Below are 17,074 nucleotides of genomic sequence, written 5' to 3'. Positions count from 1 at the left end.
ACAAAATATTTTATTGAGCACCTACTGCATGCCAGACCCTGGGAGTACATCAGTGAACCAAACAGGCAGACGTCCCTGTCCGGTGGAGAGAACATTCTGGTGGGGGATGTCAGAATAAAAATGGAAATCAACATATAAGATGCTCTCAGATGATGATAAGAGACTGTGAAGAGAAATTTGTATGCATTTAACAAACACATTCAAAATGTACTATATGTCAGGTACCATTATAAGTGCTTTGAAAATATTAACTCATTTAATATTTTTGAAATATCTTATTTAATAAATTAAAGCAGAGCCTAGAATGGGGGAGCGAGCTGCTTCAGCTTGTATGATCTGGGAAAGTCTCTCCTGGAGCAGAGTGGCCGTTGAGCTGGGAACAGAAAATGAGCCAACCCCAATCTCCAGGCCAAGCATCTCAGGCAGGGAGCTAGTATACAGGCCCTGAGGCTGGCTCGGTGCATCAGGAAACTGAAGGGCAGCCCCATGAGTGGAGTGACGTGAGCAGAGAACAGAGTGGGGCAAGATGACGTCAGACTCAGCAGCCAGCAGACAGATCTAAAGGGCCCTTATAGGCCACCAACAGGGGCTTGACTTTTGTTATCAGGGTAGGGGGAAATCTTGTCTCAGAATCTTTTAGACTCTTGGGAACTTTTTGGTTTTCTTAACTTACAGCATCTTGCAACGAAGGTCATCTTACAACATTAGACGCTTAGAACCTTTGAAATCTTCTAACTTCATTCTAGCCAGAGCCACTTCCCTCAAAACCTGACCAGACTGCTCCATTCAGTCTCTTCTGGTCTTAATTCTAGCCTCTGATATTAGAGGGGTGTGCCCTGCAACTGGGGAGGGAGAGGTGGGGAGGCTGGCCTACCTTTGCTGCCGGGAAGTAGGTGCCAGTTCTTGGTTCCTCCTTTGCCTTGTTCTGGAAATTCAGCCTCTAACCTGTCTGCCTGCAGTGGCTAATAGGCCCCTTAACCTTCATGGGCCCAGAAGAGAATTCCTGGTTCCCCTCCCTCCTGCAACACCTGTTCCCCCAGCTTCCCACCCCCACGATCCCCATACCTTCCCTTGTCTCCTTCACTTCTGTGAAAGGCATCACCGTCTTTCCATTTGCTGAGGACAAAAAATCTAGGAGTAGGGGAAAATGTATGTTTCACTAGACCATACCTCCTTCTGGGTTCTCAGATTCTGGTCTCTTCACTGTCTCTGCAAGAGTCACTTTCCTTCTATTGCAAGTCTTTGGGTAGAAAGTCTCCTTACCTAAGACCAGAATTGTTTATACTTGAGAGTGAACCTTAATTCCTTCCCTTGCTGGCAAATGCAATTAGTCAGCAAGTCTTGCTGGCTTTCCCTCCAAATACATCCCAAATGTATCTATTTCTTTCTCTCTCCACTGTGGTCACTCTACTCTAAGCTACTGTCATCCCTTGCCTGGAGCTTGCTTACACTAAGTTCCCTGTGTCTTCTTCCCCTGCTACCAGTCCTCCACAAATCATTCACCAAAGGGCAGCCAGAAAGGTCTTTTTAAAAGCAAAGAGAAAATTAATCTCTGGGGGAAAGGGCAGTGATCAGTACAGAAGTGGGAGGGGTCGTGAGATTGGCTGGGAAGGGACACAAGGAAAGTTTCTGGGTCCTAATAGGAGTTTGGGTCATGCAGATGTATTTGTTGAAATTCATCTAAAATAAACTTAAGATTTGTGCATTTTACTATAATTTACCTGGGGAAATGGCCTGTCCACAAATACTGAATTCTAGCAAATATACCTGCTGATATGTTTAGGAAGTATGCTGGTGTATGAAACTGTCCTTGAAATGAATCAAAAAATTCAGGTGTATTGATGGTGCATGAATAGGTAAGTAGCAAAGCAAGGAGAGTAAAATGCTATTGGTGGAATCTAGGTAGTGAATATACAGATATCTACATTTGAAAGTTTTCGTGATAAAATATTAAATGAAAATGCAAAGCAAACCAACTGCACCGCCAGTAACTAAAAATAAAATGCAAAGCTTTTCCAAGCCCTGCAGGAGGTCCCTGCTGACCTCCCTGACCTCAAGTCCCACATTTAATCTTTAATGCAACAAATATTTACTGAGCACGTACTATGTGCCAGGCATTGCTCTAGATGCTGGGGTTACAGCTTGGAACCAAACATTGTGGATGTGACATGATCCACCAACCATCTTCTTCCTCAGCAAGCCCATTCATTCTCTTGGCAGGCCTTCATACCACCTGAAATTATCTTAATTTATGACTTCATTTGCATGTAGATAGAGCTCAGGAGGGAAGGGCCCTTTTGCCTTTTACCTGGGTCTAGAACAAAGCCTTGTTTATGGTTAGACCTCAGTAACAATTAATTGAAAAAATATTAGCTGACGTTTATACATCCCTTGTTATCGATGTGCCAGGCCCTGTTTTCAGTTGTGCACACACGCATACCTATTTAATTCTGACAATGATCCTCATTTTTCAAAAGAGTTAGTAGAGGCCCAGAGAAGCTAGGCTGTGAATTCAAGTAGTCTAGCTTCGGACATCACTATAAACCACTGTGACTGTACTGCTAAGTGAATAAATGATTCAATCAATCTTTCAGAGTGACCTGAATTCAAATCCCAGCCCTGCCACGTGTTAGCTGTGTGGCCTAGGACCAACCGATTTACTTCTTTGAACCTCAGATTCTTTATTGCTAAAGGTGGAGTCCCTCCTCCTGGTCCGTGGTGAAGATGTTAGGATTCTGGAGACCACGCACGCCCGCACGCCCAGAGGTTACAGTGAGGCCCGGGCTAAGGGCTGGGGAAGGCGGCGCGGGGTCACCGCCAAGCACCGGGTGTGGCCTCCTGGAGGCCCCCGAAGTCTCTGGCTTCCAGGTTCGTTATGTTCGCCCACGCCCTACCTGGGGCCCAAAGCGCTGTCTCCGCCTCCCGAAAAGGGGTGACCTGGGAGACCCGAGAGCGCGTCCCCAACAGCAGGTGCTGGCGGCGGGCCGGGGAGACGCCAGACGGCGGGCGAGAGTCCTGCCTGTAGGCGGGGAGGGCCTGGCTGCCCCACCCCCTCCGCCTGATTTCGAGGGCGAGGGAGCCGCCCCCTGGACCTGGCGCGCGGAGCCGCTGGCACCGGGAGGCGCCCGCCGAGATGGAGGCGGCCGTCACCTGGGCGCTGCTGCTGGTTCTCCTCCTGGTGCTGACGCTGGCGCTGCCCAGGACCCGGACCCGGACCTCCGGCCACCTGCCTCCCGGGCCTGCACCGCTGCCGCTGCTGGGAAACCTCCTGCAGCTCCGCCCCGGGGCGCTGTACTTGGGGCTCCTGCGGGTAAGGGGCCGCGGGGACGCCCTGGCTAGGGCCAAGAGAGAGGGACCCCAAAGAAAGACACCAGAGTGCTAGGGCAGAAAGGCCTGGAGGTATCCTAGACGGGGTGGGCCAGGGTCCCAGGACAAGGGGCTCTAGCCATTCGCGGTGGGGTGGAAGTCGGGGTGCAGGGCTAAGAAGGGTGAGGGCGTGTCTGGGGTGTGGAGCCAGGACTGGGAGAGGCAGAGACCTCTGCCCACAGAAATCTGGAGAGGGTGTGAGCAGGGAAGCGGGATCCTGTGGCAGGGTCCACAGGCAGAGGGGCCCACAGAATCCTGGGAAGCTGAGAGAGACAAGCCCTCAGGTAGAAGCGAAGCTGGTCCTTGTCCCAGGGGAAGAGATTGCTTGGGAGACACAAGCAATCCCCACCGCTCCCAGGAGGCAGAGAAGCAAAGGGGGAGAGGTCCCTGGGGGACAGCAGAGACAGGGGCTGGAGGGTTCCAAGAATCTGTCTGCAGAGAACTGGGTGTGGAAGCATAGGAGGAGCTCAGCTAGGAGGGGCCTGAAGCAGAGAAGGGAAGGAGGGCAAGAAAGAAAGCAGAAGCGGCCCTAACCTTTGGTGGGGGTGGGCGTGGGGGTGGGCAGTGGGAAGAGGCCAGAGGTTCCCCATTCAAAAGGAGTCTGGCGACTTCCAAGGCATGGCAAGGGGGGTGGGGGCCTGCGGGAGAGATGTGGCAGGGGCTTGGCAGTATCTACCCCATAATCGGAGGGTTGCAGTGATAGAAAAGTATGGCTAGTTTGGAGGTAGAGGGAAGCTGAGGAATTAGGAGAGGCCAGAGCAGCAGCTGCCAGCTTTTGCTGCCATATGTCTGAGTTGAGGGGGTTAGGGATGGTTTGTGGGTTCTCCTGGGGCCAGAAGTTAGGGCTCCATGGGAGTCAGAGGATGGGGACTAAAGAGCGTGTTGAGGGAGGGGGTTTCTCAGGATAAAGCACCTGGTACAAAGGAGAGCTGAGCCTTCCAACTTGGGGAGGGGTGTCCTTGGTGGCCCATCCAGGGACAGGGCCATGATGGTGACACCTAGACTGGGAGAGGCAGCATTCTGCCCCCCAGCACCAGCCCATTTCTGCCCCTCTGCCTCCAGCTGAGTGAGAAGTATGGACCAGTATTCACCGTGTACCTGGGACCCTGGCGGCGTGTGGTGGTCCTGGTTGGACACAAGGCGGTGCAGGAGGCCCTGGGAGGTCACGCCGAGGAGTTCAGTGGGCGGGGGATGTTGGCAACACTGGACAGGACCTTTGATGGACATGGTGAGTCATGAGGCAAGCTGGAGGCTCCCTGCTCCTTCCCTCAGAGCCTGCTGCCACTTACTGGTAGATGACCTTTGTGCCCGGCTTACTGTCCTTGGGCTTCCGTGTCATTTACAAAGTGGGATGATAATAGTGCCTATTAACATCAGGTTGTACTGAGGATTGACTGAGGACTGGGTGTTGCACAAAGTGTGCGTGCCCTGGGATTACAGGCATCCGAGCAGGCACCTGATCCAGCCTGTTTGGTGGGGGATGCCTGGGAAGGCTTCCTGAAAGACAGGGTGGCTAAGCTCAGATTCAGAAGATGAGTGGGAAGGGTGTTCCAGGCAGAGAGACTGGCCATGCACAGGCATGGAGGTGACAGAAGTTTTCATTTGTCCTTTGAACACATTTTCATTATGCCTGGCTGCAAACTAGGGACTGGGAACACAGAGGTAACCAAGACAGATGTGGTGTCCTGTCATATTGCAGGAGAGATGGGCCTGTAATAAGACAGTGGGTAGGAAGAAAAGAAGTTTAAAAAGAGGTACAGCTTTGAGAGCAGGACACAAAGACCTATACTGGCCCAAGGTTGGGGAGGAGCAGGAGAATCGGAGGAATCAGGGAAGGCTTCTCAGAGGAGGTGACGTTTGAGCTGAGACCTGGAGGATGACTGAAGAGGTAAGTGATCCAGGCAGAGAGAACAGCAGGGCAAAGGCCTAGAGGAGGGATCCTAACACCTTTGAGGAAATGAGAGAAGGCCAGTGCAATTACAGTGGGCCGAGAAACAAAGCTGGAGATGTCCACAGAGCCTGGCCATACAGGCCTGAGTCCCGTCAGTGTTTGGACTTCTGGTTTTCCTGGGTGCTGCCGATTATTAGCAGTGAAGGAGTATGGTCAGAGTCAGAAAGATCCTCTGGTTGCTGTGTAGGAGCACCGGGAGGGGCCTGGGCTGGTTCAGGGCTGGGGACGTGGGGTATGGGAGGGGGTAGTTGGGAGAGGTAACCAGGGTACAGGGGCTGGAGGGCTGGGACACTCAAAGGAGGAGTCCCCCGGGGGCCCCTGGGGTGGGCATTCTACAGGTGAGAACACTGAGCTCAGAGAAGCAAAGGGTCTGTCCAGGCCCTTGGGTAAAGGCGGAAAGCAGTGCAGTTCTACTTTCCTGTTCTACTTTCCCTCCCTGTTCAGCCTCCAGACTGGGGCCTGGGCCCCAATAGTACTCTGTAATGTCGGGATGGATGGGTGGGTGGGTGGGAGAGGAGAAGGAGGCTGGATAATCCCAGGTATCAACTTCTCAGGCGACTGTCACCCTCGGACCCATGACCAGGCAGTTATTTAGCACCTACCGAGTGCTCCTCCCAGGCTGGTCAGGACCCAGGACAGGACCCAGAGAATCCCACTTGCAGCACCTCACTGGGAGGAAGGGAGCAGCTTTGGCGATGGAGAGCCGGTCCCTCCTTGAGTCTAGCCTTCTCCACAGGGGTTTTCTTCTCCAACGGGGAGCGGTGGAGGCAGCTCAGGAAGTTCACCTTGCACACTCTGCGGGACCTGGGCATGGGGAAGCGTGAAGGCGAGGAGCTGGTCCGGGAGGAGGCCCGGTGCCTGGTGGAGGCACTCCGGGGGACAGAAGGTCAGCAGGGCGGGGTCAGCCCGGCGTCCCCGGGGTCCTGCCTGAGTGGGGAAGGACCTCCCCACTATGCTTCGGGATGAGCGGGAGGGGAGGTCGCGGACTCTGGGGCCTGGCTGAGGGCTCTGCCCAGCACCCCCACCATCTCCTCCTCAACCTTGTACTGCCTGGTACTGTCACATCACTCTTACTGCCTCTCTTCTTTCTCCGTTTTTCTATTTTTCTCTCCTGTAAGTCTGCCTCCCTTTTCCTCTCTCTTTCTCTGTCTCTCTGTCTGTCTGTCTCTATGCCTATCTCCTGTGCCATGTCTGCCCCGACTCCGTCCCCATGGGACCAGCTCCCCTCTGCCCCCCCCCCTCAGGGCAGCCATTTGACCCCTCCCTGCTGCTGGCCCAGGCCACCTCCAACATCATCTGCTCCCTCACCTTCGGCCTCCGCTTTCCCTATGAGGATGAGGAATTCCAGGCAGTGGTGCAGGCGGCTGGCAGCACCCTACTGGGGATCAGCTCCCCATGGGGCCAGGTAAATGCGTGAGACGCCTCTCCAGCCGCTTCCTGCTGCTTCTTCCAAGTAAACCCCAGAGCACCCCACCCACCTGTCCCTCCTCCCCGCAGACCTATGAGATGTTCTCCTGGCTCCTGCAGCCGCTGCCGGGTCCCCACACGCAGCTCCTCGGCCACTTGGGCACCCTGGCTGCCTTCGCCATCCAGCAGGTGCAGAGGCACCAGGGGAGCCTAGACGCCTCGGGCCCGGCACGCGACATCGTGGATGCCTTCCGGCTGAAGATGGCAAAGGTGGGGGAAGGTTAGGCTGCGGGCACCCCCTGAATCGGACTGGTGGCCTGGCTGGCCCTACCCAGGTGTAGCTGGGAATCTCTGTCTCTCTCTCTCTGCATGTCCCTCGGTGCATGTGTTTCTCTGCATGTGTGTGTATCTCTTCTTTCGCCTCCCTCCAACACACCCGCCACTGCCACCCACACACGCACAGTGAAGCATAATCATTTAATTATGAAACTTTACAATATTAATTATGCTAATAAAGTCCACTCCATTAATTACATAAGAACAACTGTTTTGAATTGTACAGACTTTGGAATTATGGGAGATATTCAGAGACACATGGAGAGAGAGAAAATGTTTCTTAACCTTGTTACATTTTTTTATATTAAAAAATTGTCATTTTTTTATATTAAAATTTTTAATTGTGGTAAAATACACAACATAAAATTTGCCTCTTAACCATTTTTAAGTGGAGAGCTCAGTAGTGTTAATTATTTATACGGTTGTACAGATCTCCAAAACTCTTTCATCTTGTCAAACTGAAACTGCGCCCATTAAACACTAACTCCCCATTCCCTCCTCCCCCAGCCCCTGGCAACATCCCATTTCATGTTCTGTGTTTATGAATTTGCCTACTCTAGGGACCTCATTATAAGTGGAATTATATAGTATTTGTTCCTTCGTGACCGGCTTGTTTCACATAGCATAGTGTCCTTTAGGTTCATCCCTGTCGTAGCAGGTGGCAGGATTTCCTTCCTTCCTTTTTAAGGCCGAATTGTATTCCACTGTATGTATCCCCCACATCTGGCTCATCCATTCATCCATCAGCGGCACTTAGGTTGCTTCCACCTTTTGGCTATTGTGAGTAACCCTGCTGTGTACGTGGGTGTACAAATATCTCTTCAAGACCCTGCTTTCAGTTCCTTTGTGTATATGCCCAGGAGTGGAACTGCTAGATCATTCAGCAATTCTATTTTCATTTCTTGAGGACCCACCATACCATTTCTACAGCAGCTGCACCATTTTACATTCCCACCAGTAGTGATAAGGGTTCCAGTTCCTCCACGTCCCCACCAACACTTGACGTTTTCTGTTTGTTTTTCATAGAGGCCATTCTCTTTCATTTTAAAAAACATTTCAATCCGAGAGAACTAATATCAAGAGCCCACTCCCTAACTTTCCCAAACACTTATCTAAACTCCCTGACAAAGGTTTAACTTGCTGTGCAGCAACCCCAAGCCTGGCTATGCTCGGCCTCTGTCTCACAGCCCGTGTTCTCTGAGCCCCTCTACCTGTTTTCTCCCAGGAGGAACAAGACCCAAACACAGAATTCACTGACAAGAACCTGCTGATGACTGTCATTAATCTGCTGTTTGCTGGGACAGTGACAGTCAGCGCTACAGTCCGCTACACCCTCCTGCTCCTGCTCAAACACCCTCAGGTCCAAGGTAGGAGCCTTTTCCACCAGCCAGGCCCTGGGAACAGAGTGAGGGCCCGAGGGGAAGAGTTCAGGAGAGCAGCCAGCCAGAGCCTGGAGGCAAGAATGAGTCTGGCCACTGGGTGTCTGAGGAGTGAGAAGTTGGGGGACTGCCATTGCAGCATGAGGCAGAATGAAACAAGAAATGAGGCAGGAGATGGATGTTTCAGGTCCTTGCAGCCCTGGTGGTACACTGTATGCCTGATCCTGAGCAATAGGGAGCCACGGAGGGATGTTGAGGGGAGCGTGGGGTCAAATTCGCATTTTAGAAAAATCTATGGAGCTGCCATGGAAAGGTAGATTGTAAGGTGTGAAAAAGGTTGCCAGGAGCCCAGGAAGGATGACAGGGCTGGGCCAAGCTGTGGGGAGGGGAGGAGGGGCCAAGGGGGCAGGGGTAGAGAATGGCAGGGCCCAGGGCTCTGGCCAGGAGATTGGGGGACCATGGGGCCATGCTGAGATGGGCACAGAAGGGATGAGCAGCTGTTCCAGGGGAGATGCTGAGGCTAACTTGGAATAATCTCAATATGAGGGGCCTGGGGCCACCTGGTGGGAGGCATCCAGGGGGCCACAGACACCCAGGTCAGAACTAGAGATAAAAAACACATCAGGGGCTCCTCCCAAAAGATGGTGGCATGAGGGATTGCATATCAAGGATACCTTAAAAAAAATAAAAAATAAAAAGACACATCAGGGTCGTGAGAGCACAGGCCAGAGCTGAAGCTGCAGTGGTGAGCAAGAGTATATAGGAAAGAGCAGTGCTGGAATGAGCCCCAAGGGGCCCCCACACTGGGGGATTGGGCAGTGCAGTGGGCTGGCCTGGAAGCTGGGACCTTGGTAATTGGAGTCAGCTATGGCTTCAGCTTTCTGGGCTTCAGTTTCCTTATCTGGGAAATGGGGACTGATCATTGTACCTACCTCACAGGATTGCTGTGGGAATTAGGAGAGTTGAGCTGTAATGACCAGCACACAGGATGTGCAGGACCCAGGCTTGGCTCGGGGGACTTCTCCTGACCTGCCAGCCTCAACCTGTCCACAGCTGCTCAAGGCCATGGGGCTCCCAAGGGGAGGATCACAGGCCCCCACCTCCCCTCTGACCCCCCAGCCCTGTCCTCTTCTTGGGTGCAGAGCGCGTGCAGGAGGAGCTGACTCGGGAGCTGGGGCCAGGCCGGGCACCAGGCCTGGGGGACCAAGCCCGTCTCCCATACACGGATGCAGTTCTGCATGAGGCCCAGCGGCTGCTGGCGCTGGTGCCCATGGGAATGCCCCACACCCTCACGAAAACCACCTGCTTCCGAGGGTACACCCTGCCCCAGGTGGGTATGCGGTCCCTGCTGCCCAGCGGGTGTCCTGCCTCTGCAGAGTCTGTCGCTGTCTGTGTCTCTCTGACTTTCTGGATCTTGGTCTCTCTGTCTCTCTCAGCTCTGCATCCTCCTCCTCTTCACTCACTCTCCTCTTGATGGGTTTTCCCTATCTTCTCTTCCACTCTCTGCATCTCTCTCTGTTTCTTCTGGTATCATTTCTCCAGCCCTTTGAATCTGTCCCTGAGTCTCCCTTTCCCCTCTACACAGTGGTTATCCTAATTTTACCTACTCCCAAGGTGGCTGGGACAATTAGATGAGGTGACAGAGAAGCCATGAGACCTGAGGGCTAGAAGAGATCCCCACTTCTGCAGATGCCCGCAGTCCGCCTCTCCCCTGCCCTCTCTCTCTTTCCACCCCATTAGTGCCTGCCGCTCGGTTAGAGAGCAACTCCGAGACAGCACCACCAGGGGGCGATGTCTTCCCAGGAGCCCAAGGCACCGTCCTGCCCGCTGTTCCCTCTTTGAGCTGTAGAATCCAGTCCTGCTGTTTCCTATCTGGGACTGTGGGCAAATCACTCCATCCTCTGAACTGCATCTACCCCTCTTCTAAACTGGGAACGATAAGAGTATCACTTGGGATTGTAAGGAATCTAGGAGATAAGGCTTGTGAAACAGCAGCTCAGCCCTTGGTGTGGGGCGATGGGATGAGGTGGGGGGGCGATGGGAGTAGTCCAATGTACGTGGCAGGGGCAACTGTTGCTAAATCAGTGACTTGCAACTCCAAGGACTACTGATAATGACACTAACTGGCTTCAGTAATGGAGGGCACGCTCTGTGGCATCATTTTAAGTGCTTTACATATATATTACCTTATTTAATTTTCAGAGCAGCTCTACACCATTATCACGCCCAGTTTGCATAAGGGGAAGCTAAGGCCTTGTAAGGCTGGAAGACTTGCTGAGGTCACCCAGCCATCTATGGGGTCCAGGCAAGATTTGTACCCAGAGCCTGTGCTTTGACCACTGCTATCTGCCTTTCTCTTATTTTAATAGCAATAACATGACCCTATCTTTTCCTAGAGTCCCTCAGCTTCCCAACTCAGACCCCTGGTAGCTATAGTCCCTAGCAAAGGACATCCCTCTCCCTGTTCTTACACTCCCCAACTTCCTTCACCCTCCGCCACACAGCCCTGGGAACATTACAGCTGGTCTCAGCTGGAGGGGCTGCCACCCTCCAGGAACAGGGGGAGCCTTTGAGGACAGCCCTCACCTACCCACCTGTGCCTTCACCTCTGCAGGACTATGGTGGTAAAAAGCCAGACTTGATCCAAGTGGTTAGGACAGCCACAGATGAATCACAACATACCCTCAAAGTTTAAAAACAAAATGTAAAAGCGTAAGCTCTTCCGTATCCAGATGTTACCTTAGCCAAATTGCTTACATTCTCTGGGCCTCAGTTTTCTCATCATTAACATAGGGATCCTTTTAGTTACTGCTGCCTAGGCTTGTTAAAAAGCGTTAGTTTGTGTGTATGTTTGTTGTGTGTGTGCGCCATACACAGACTTACTGCATATGAGATAATACATATAAAATGCTCAATCCAGTGCCTGGGCTGCAATAACCACTGACACCATTGATATCGTTGTGTTTTATGAACTGGTGTCCCCAGCATTCCAGTCTCTTATGCTGTGCTCTTGGGCCTGGGAGGCAATTTTAAAAAATTAAAAAATTAAAATTTTTGTAATTTTACTATTATTCCCCCTCAGGGCACTGAGGTCTTCCCCCTGCTTGGCTCTGTCCTGCATGACCCCAAGATCTTTGAGCAGCCAGAGGAGTTCAATCCAGGCCGATTCCTGGCTGCGGACGGAAGGTTCCAGAAGCAGGAGGCATTCTTGCCCTTCTCCCTAGGTATCTGCTGGGCCCATTCCTGCCCACTCCTGGGTCCTCCCTGGGGCTGGACATGAGGGGGGCTGGCTCAGCGCATCTCCCTCTTGCCTCCAGGTAAGCGCGTCTGCCTCGGAGAGGGCCTGGCACGAGCGGAGCTTTTCCTCCTCTTCACCACCATCCTGCAGGCCTTCTCCCTAGAGAGCCCGTGCCCACCAGCTGCCCTGAGCCTCCAGCCAGCTGTCAGTGGCCTCTTCAACATCCCCCCAGCCTTCCAGCTGCAAGTACGGCCCCGCTGATCTCCGTCACACTGTGTGGACCAGATGGAGGAGGGAGCCTTGGGAGATGGTGGCCTGGACAGGGGGACACGGACGTGGCTCTGTCTCCCGAGCCACAATCTGTACCACAGGCAGCCACACATACACCTATAGCTATTTCCTGGAGTCAGTCACACAGATATTGAGCCTACATGTCCACAGGGCCACACTCACTCAGCCCACACAGCTGTCAAGATAGGTATACACGCTCATACACGAGCATGAGGGTCACGAGGCACCTTGGCCACCCCAGCTTTCTACAGATTTAAATTTTGTCTGTCTGGAATCATGACCACATGCCCAGGTAACCCACCAACAACTACACAACACAGCTCCCCTGGATCCACAGCCCACACATAGGTGTGAGGCTGCCACCTTCACAAGCCACAGAAACAGCCACAGTGCTCATGGCCACACAGCCCCTTCACCCATCAATCTTACCAGTGCCACCATTTCTGGGAGTCTGCCCCCTCCTGGGTCATGTCGTCACACAGGCCCTGTCCCTGTCCTCAGCCCCTCATGCCCTCTCACATGGCCACAGCACTATCCAGGCACAGGACCATCGCTGTCTACATACCCCCGACCTCTGAACCACACAGCCAGCCCACGCATGACACCCTCCCCTTTCCTGAATATCTCCCCACTGAGACACACCAGCCCCGGCCTCCACACCTTCAACCCTCAAGGACACCCCCTCCTTCCCAAGCACCCTGATCTCTCAGTTCTCCCAAATACAAACACACCCCCAGTGTGCAGTTGTGCACACTTGCCTGGGAACCAAGTAAACTTGGGCATACGAGAACCCTCAGACCAGAGGAACACTCCCTAGCCTCTTCCTGCTTATGTAACCATGTTGAAAGTGTCCCCTACTCCCTGTCCCACCCCCCACGCACACCTCCTCTGCCTCGGAGTCCCAGTTAGACCCAGTAGAAGGGGCTGGAGACCAAGCAGGGCCAGGTTCCAGCTCCGTGTTGAGGAAGAGGCCAGCTCTGACGTCCTTAGGACTTGAAGGTCCCCATTTTGCAATAAAAGTTCGTTTCTGGCCCGTGACAGGGCCTGGTGCATCCGTGACAGTGTCCATCAATGTGAGGAAGGGGTGGGGATGGCGGGGTCCACCCCTCCCTTGGGGCCGGGTGGAAGCTGAAAAACATGGGCCCCGCCCACACTGGCTGTTGACATCAGTACCAGATGTGGAGGTGGGGGAGGGGGCCTGTCCCAGGCCTCACTTCCGGTGAGGCTGAAAAGTGAGGGGTGGACCAGGACACGGTAAGGCAGGGACGCAAGCCTGGGGGGGGGGCGGGCGCGGGCGCGGCTGAGGGTGCCCTTCGGCCCTGGGAACTCTCCCAGTCTGAAAAAGCAAATGCAGAAACCCTACCCCCAGTCAGCCTCGTCCAGCACCCTTTGCCCGCTGCCTACTCTTCCCAAGGAGACCAGAAGCATCTTTTTCTTTGTTAATTAACTGGTAAGGAAATTTTCAGTCACACAAAAGTGGAACCGAACAAGGAATCCTGGTGCCCATCACCCATCTCATCTGATAACCATCCACTTTCTGCTAGTTTTATTTCATCTATCCCCTTTTTGCTAGTTTTTATTCTATCACTCCTACAATTATTTTAAAAGCAAAACCCAGAAAATAATTAAATATGCATTTGTAATGGTAAAGGGCATTCCCCTTCACACACATTTTATGGCATTTTGAAACAGGCAGCAGAGCTGCGGGGATTCTGTGAGAAGGCCCATGGCCTGCCGCCTCGATGCTCCCACCAGCAATTTGTCAAGTTGTTTTGGCACATTCTAGCTACCTGTCCAACAAGCTCACTTTTTTTAAAGGCATTTCGAAGTAAATGACAGACATCAGTTTATCTCGTTCTGAATGCCTCACAGCATTCCGTACGTTCTACAGAAGTAGCACAGAATGGTGATATAAAGAATTGAAAAAGAGGACATTGGATTTAGATCCTAAATTTGCCACTTTCTAGCCAGTCACACCTTGACCAGGAATTTAGCTTCTAATAGATTGACTAAATTTTAAAGGAGAAATGGGAAAAATGGAACTTGATAGGAATGAAATAACATGCTAAGCTCTTGGATTCACCTTTACTATGTTTTATACGTCAGTGTGCTATAGGAAGGAAGGAACGAGGCTGAAGGTTTTCTCCTTTTAAATTAAGGCACTGACTGCTTTTGTTTGTATTCAAAATTCACACTCAGGGAAATTTGGAATCAGAAATACCAGCAAACTCATTTAAAGAGAGACAGACCTTGCACAATTTGAAAATTGGTGTGAATTAGGATGATTTTAGCAGCAAGAGAATATATAAACTCAGAATGTCTTAAGAAGTAAAGAATGAATTGGGCCCAAAGTAAAAGTATTTAGAGTTAGGCTGATCTTCAGTTTTTTGTGTAAAATGGTATGGTAACACATAACATTTGTCATTTTAACCATTTGTAAGAGTACAATTCAGTGGCATTAAATACATTCATGCTGCGTAGCCATCCCCATTATCTATACCCCAAACTCTTCATTATCCCCAATGTACTCTATTTACTGAACAATAACTCCCCCTTTAAATTTTACTTTTTAAAAGTCACAACCAAAATACCCATTTTCATCCCTATCACAGCAGGTTGGCTGTATCAATGTCACGTTTCCCTGTCTCATATGTGGTAAAGTTTGTTCAAAAGAGGAGCTAAAAGCTCACCATGCAGTGCCTTCCTTTGAACCATCTTAAGCCTTCTGTAACCATTCCTCCGCCCTTGGTATTTCTTAAGAAACTAAGTCATTTGCCCTCCATGACTTTTCACATCCCAGATTAGGCTGCTGGAATCTTTGTGGTGCCACTCCAGGTGTCTTTCCATTCCCAGGAATTACTTGGAAACTGGGAAGTAGTAGATCAGATTGGGCTCATTCTGCGAAGAGCTCCTCCCTGGAGGTGCTGGGCCCCTGGGTGCATCACGCTGCCGCTGCCGTATCAGAGGCTCCATGTAGTGCGTCCAGGTGCCTGTGCCTTTGCTAGAAAGTTTTCCCTCAACCTTTCACTTACCAGCCTTAGCAGAGGGATCCTTTAAAACCAGATCAAATCAGATCTCTCCCCTGCTCAAAGTCCCCAGGGGGGACCCCTCGTGCATATAAATTGGTGCAGCCGTTATTGAAAACAGCACAGAGATTTCCAAAAAAATTAAAAATAGAGCTACCATATGATCCAGCAATCCCACTTCTGTATATATATTCAAAGGAAACAAAACCTATCTCGAGGTGTTACCTGCACCTCTATGTTCACAGCAGCATTAGTCACAATAGCCAAGACACAGAAACAACATAAGTGTCTCCAGCAGATGAATGGAAAAAGAAAATGTGAGATACACACACACATATATGTATGTATATAATACATATAGATGTGTGTGCGCGTGCATGTGTGTGTATATAGTGGAGTATTATTCAGCCATAACAAAGTAGGAGATCCTGCCATTTGTGACAACATGGAAGGACATTGAGGCCACTACTTTAAGTGAAATAAACCAGGAAAAGACAAATACTATATAATCTCACTTATGTATGGAATAAAAAGGCCAAACTCAGAAACAAGGAATGCAGTGTACAGCATGGTGGCTATAGTTAATAATACTACCCTGTATATTTGAAAGTTACTAAGAGAGTAGATCTTAAAAGTCCTCATTGCAAGAAAAAAAATTATTTTGTAATTATGCCTGGGGACAGATGTAAACAGACTTATTATGGTGATCATTTTACAATACATACAAAGATTGAAATATACATGTGATGTGTAGTAACAGATGTTAACTAGACTTATTGTGGCAATCATTTGGCAGTATATATAAATTTCATATTTTATGTTGTATACCTGAAGCTAATATAATGTTCTATATGTCAGTTATAGCTCAATAAAAATTAATTAACTAATTAATTAAAAAGAGAGTAAAATCGTGGTTACCAGGGGCCAGGAGCTGAGGGATAAGGGAGTCGTTGGTTAGAGGGTACAAACTTTCAGTAATAAGTTGCATCAGTCCTGGGAATCTAATGTACAGTATAATGACTATAGCTAACAATGCTGTATTGTATACTTGAAATTTACTAAGAGAGTAGATCTTAAATGTTCTCACCAGACACACAAAATAGTAGTAATTACGTGAGATGATGGATGTGTTAACTAACTTTACTGTGGTAATCATTTCACAATATATGCATGTATTAAATCACTATGTTATACACCTTAAATTTATATGGTTTTCTTTGTCAATTATATCTCAATAAAGCTGGGGGAAAGTAGCCCCTCCCCCACCCGTGGGTTCTGTCATCTTTAGAATAAAAGCCAAGTAAGTCCTCCTCCCCAGGCTGAGGCCCTCCCTGACCCCACCTCCTCTCCAATCCCCATTCCATCCACAGAAATCTCCTTGAATTCTTCACATGCCTACCTCTAGGCCTTTGCACTGGCTGTTCCCTCTGCCTGGAATGCCCTTCCCTACATGACTCTCTTGCTAATACACTTTAGATCTTGATCAAAACCTCAGAGAGGCGCTCTCTGACCACCCCTTCCAAAATGGCATTCTCCCCATTTGACATCCCCTCCCCTGCTTCATTTTTCTTCACTGTCCATGTTACCTCCTGATAAATATCTGGTTGTTGTCTCTCTTCCCCTTGGAATATGAGCTCCATGAGGGCAGAGATCTGTCTTGCCCACTGTGGAATCCCCAGGCCTGGTACAGGAAACATTTCTATCTACATGTTCATCACCGTACAATCCAATAATTCCACTTCTGGGTATTTACCCAAAGAACACAAAAACACTAATTTCGAAAGATGTGTGCACCCCTGTGTTCAGTGAGCATTATTTAAAGTAGCCAAGAAATGGAAGCAACTTAAGTATTCAATAGCTGAATGGATAAAGAAGATATGGTACATATATACATAGGAATATGACTCAGCCATAAAAAAGAATGACATGTTGCCATTTGTGACAGCACGATGGAACTAGAGGGTATCACACCAAGTGAAATAAGCCAGAGAAAGACAGATACCATGTGATTTCACTTATATGTGAAATCTAAAAAACAGAACAAATGAACAAACGAACAAAACAGAAACAGACTCATAAA

At 50.3% G+C, this 17,074-nt stretch overlaps 1 protein-coding gene across 4 annotated transcripts; it reads left to right on the top strand.

Moving 5' to 3' along the window:
• The first annotated feature begins 2,957 nt into the window (after positions 1-2,957).
• Positions 2,958-13,022, top strand: CYP2S1 (cytochrome P450 family 2 subfamily S member 1). Of its 4 annotated transcripts, none has more exons than XM_073225580.1 (9): positions 2,958-3,310; positions 4,429-4,594; positions 6,054-6,203; positions 6,538-6,722; positions 6,815-6,994; positions 8,286-8,427; positions 9,582-9,769; positions 11,522-11,663; positions 11,828-13,022. In XM_073225580.1, the coding sequence occupies exons 1-9, from the start codon at positions 3,134-3,136 to the stop codon at positions 12,100-12,102; spliced, it is 1,605 nt and encodes a 534-aa protein (XP_073081681.1). In that variant the 5' UTR covers positions 2,958-3,133; the 3' UTR covers positions 12,103-13,022. The 4 variants fall into 4 exon arrangements, with proteins under 4 accessions (XP_073081681.1, XP_073081682.1, XP_017495950.3 ...); XM_073225581.1 differs by having other exon boundaries at positions 2,966-3,310; positions 11,757-13,022; XM_017640461.3 differs by having other exon boundaries at positions 2,967-3,310; positions 6,562-6,722.
• The last annotated feature ends 4,052 nt before the right edge of the window (positions 13,023-17,074 follow it).

The sequence above is a fragment of the Manis javanica genome, chromosome 17 (assembly GCF_040802235.1).
Source record: "Manis javanica isolate MJ-LG chromosome 17, MJ_LKY, whole genome shotgun sequence".
NCBI lineage: Eukaryota > Metazoa > Chordata > Mammalia > Pholidota > Manidae > Manis > Manis javanica.
Note: the sequence above shows the minus strand (reverse complement) of the source record. Positions and strands in the feature narration are given on the sequence as shown.

What these genes read in the sequence shown, in the direction of transcription:
- CYP2S1 (XM_073225580.1), top strand. Translation starts at nt 3,134, where the DNA reads ATGGAGGCGGCCGTCACCTGGGCGCTGCTGCTGGTTCTCCTCCTGGTG. An exon ending in GAGGGTACACCCTGCCCCAG is followed by an intron (nt 9,770 to 11,521) that starts GTGGGTATGCGG and finishes ATTCCCCCTCAG; the next exon opens with GGCACTGAGGTCTTCCCCCT. An exon ending in ATTCTTGCCCTTCTCCCTAG is followed by an intron (nt 11,664 to 11,827) that starts GTATCTGCTGGG and finishes ACCATCCTGCAG; the next exon opens with GCCTTCTCCCTAGAGAGCCC.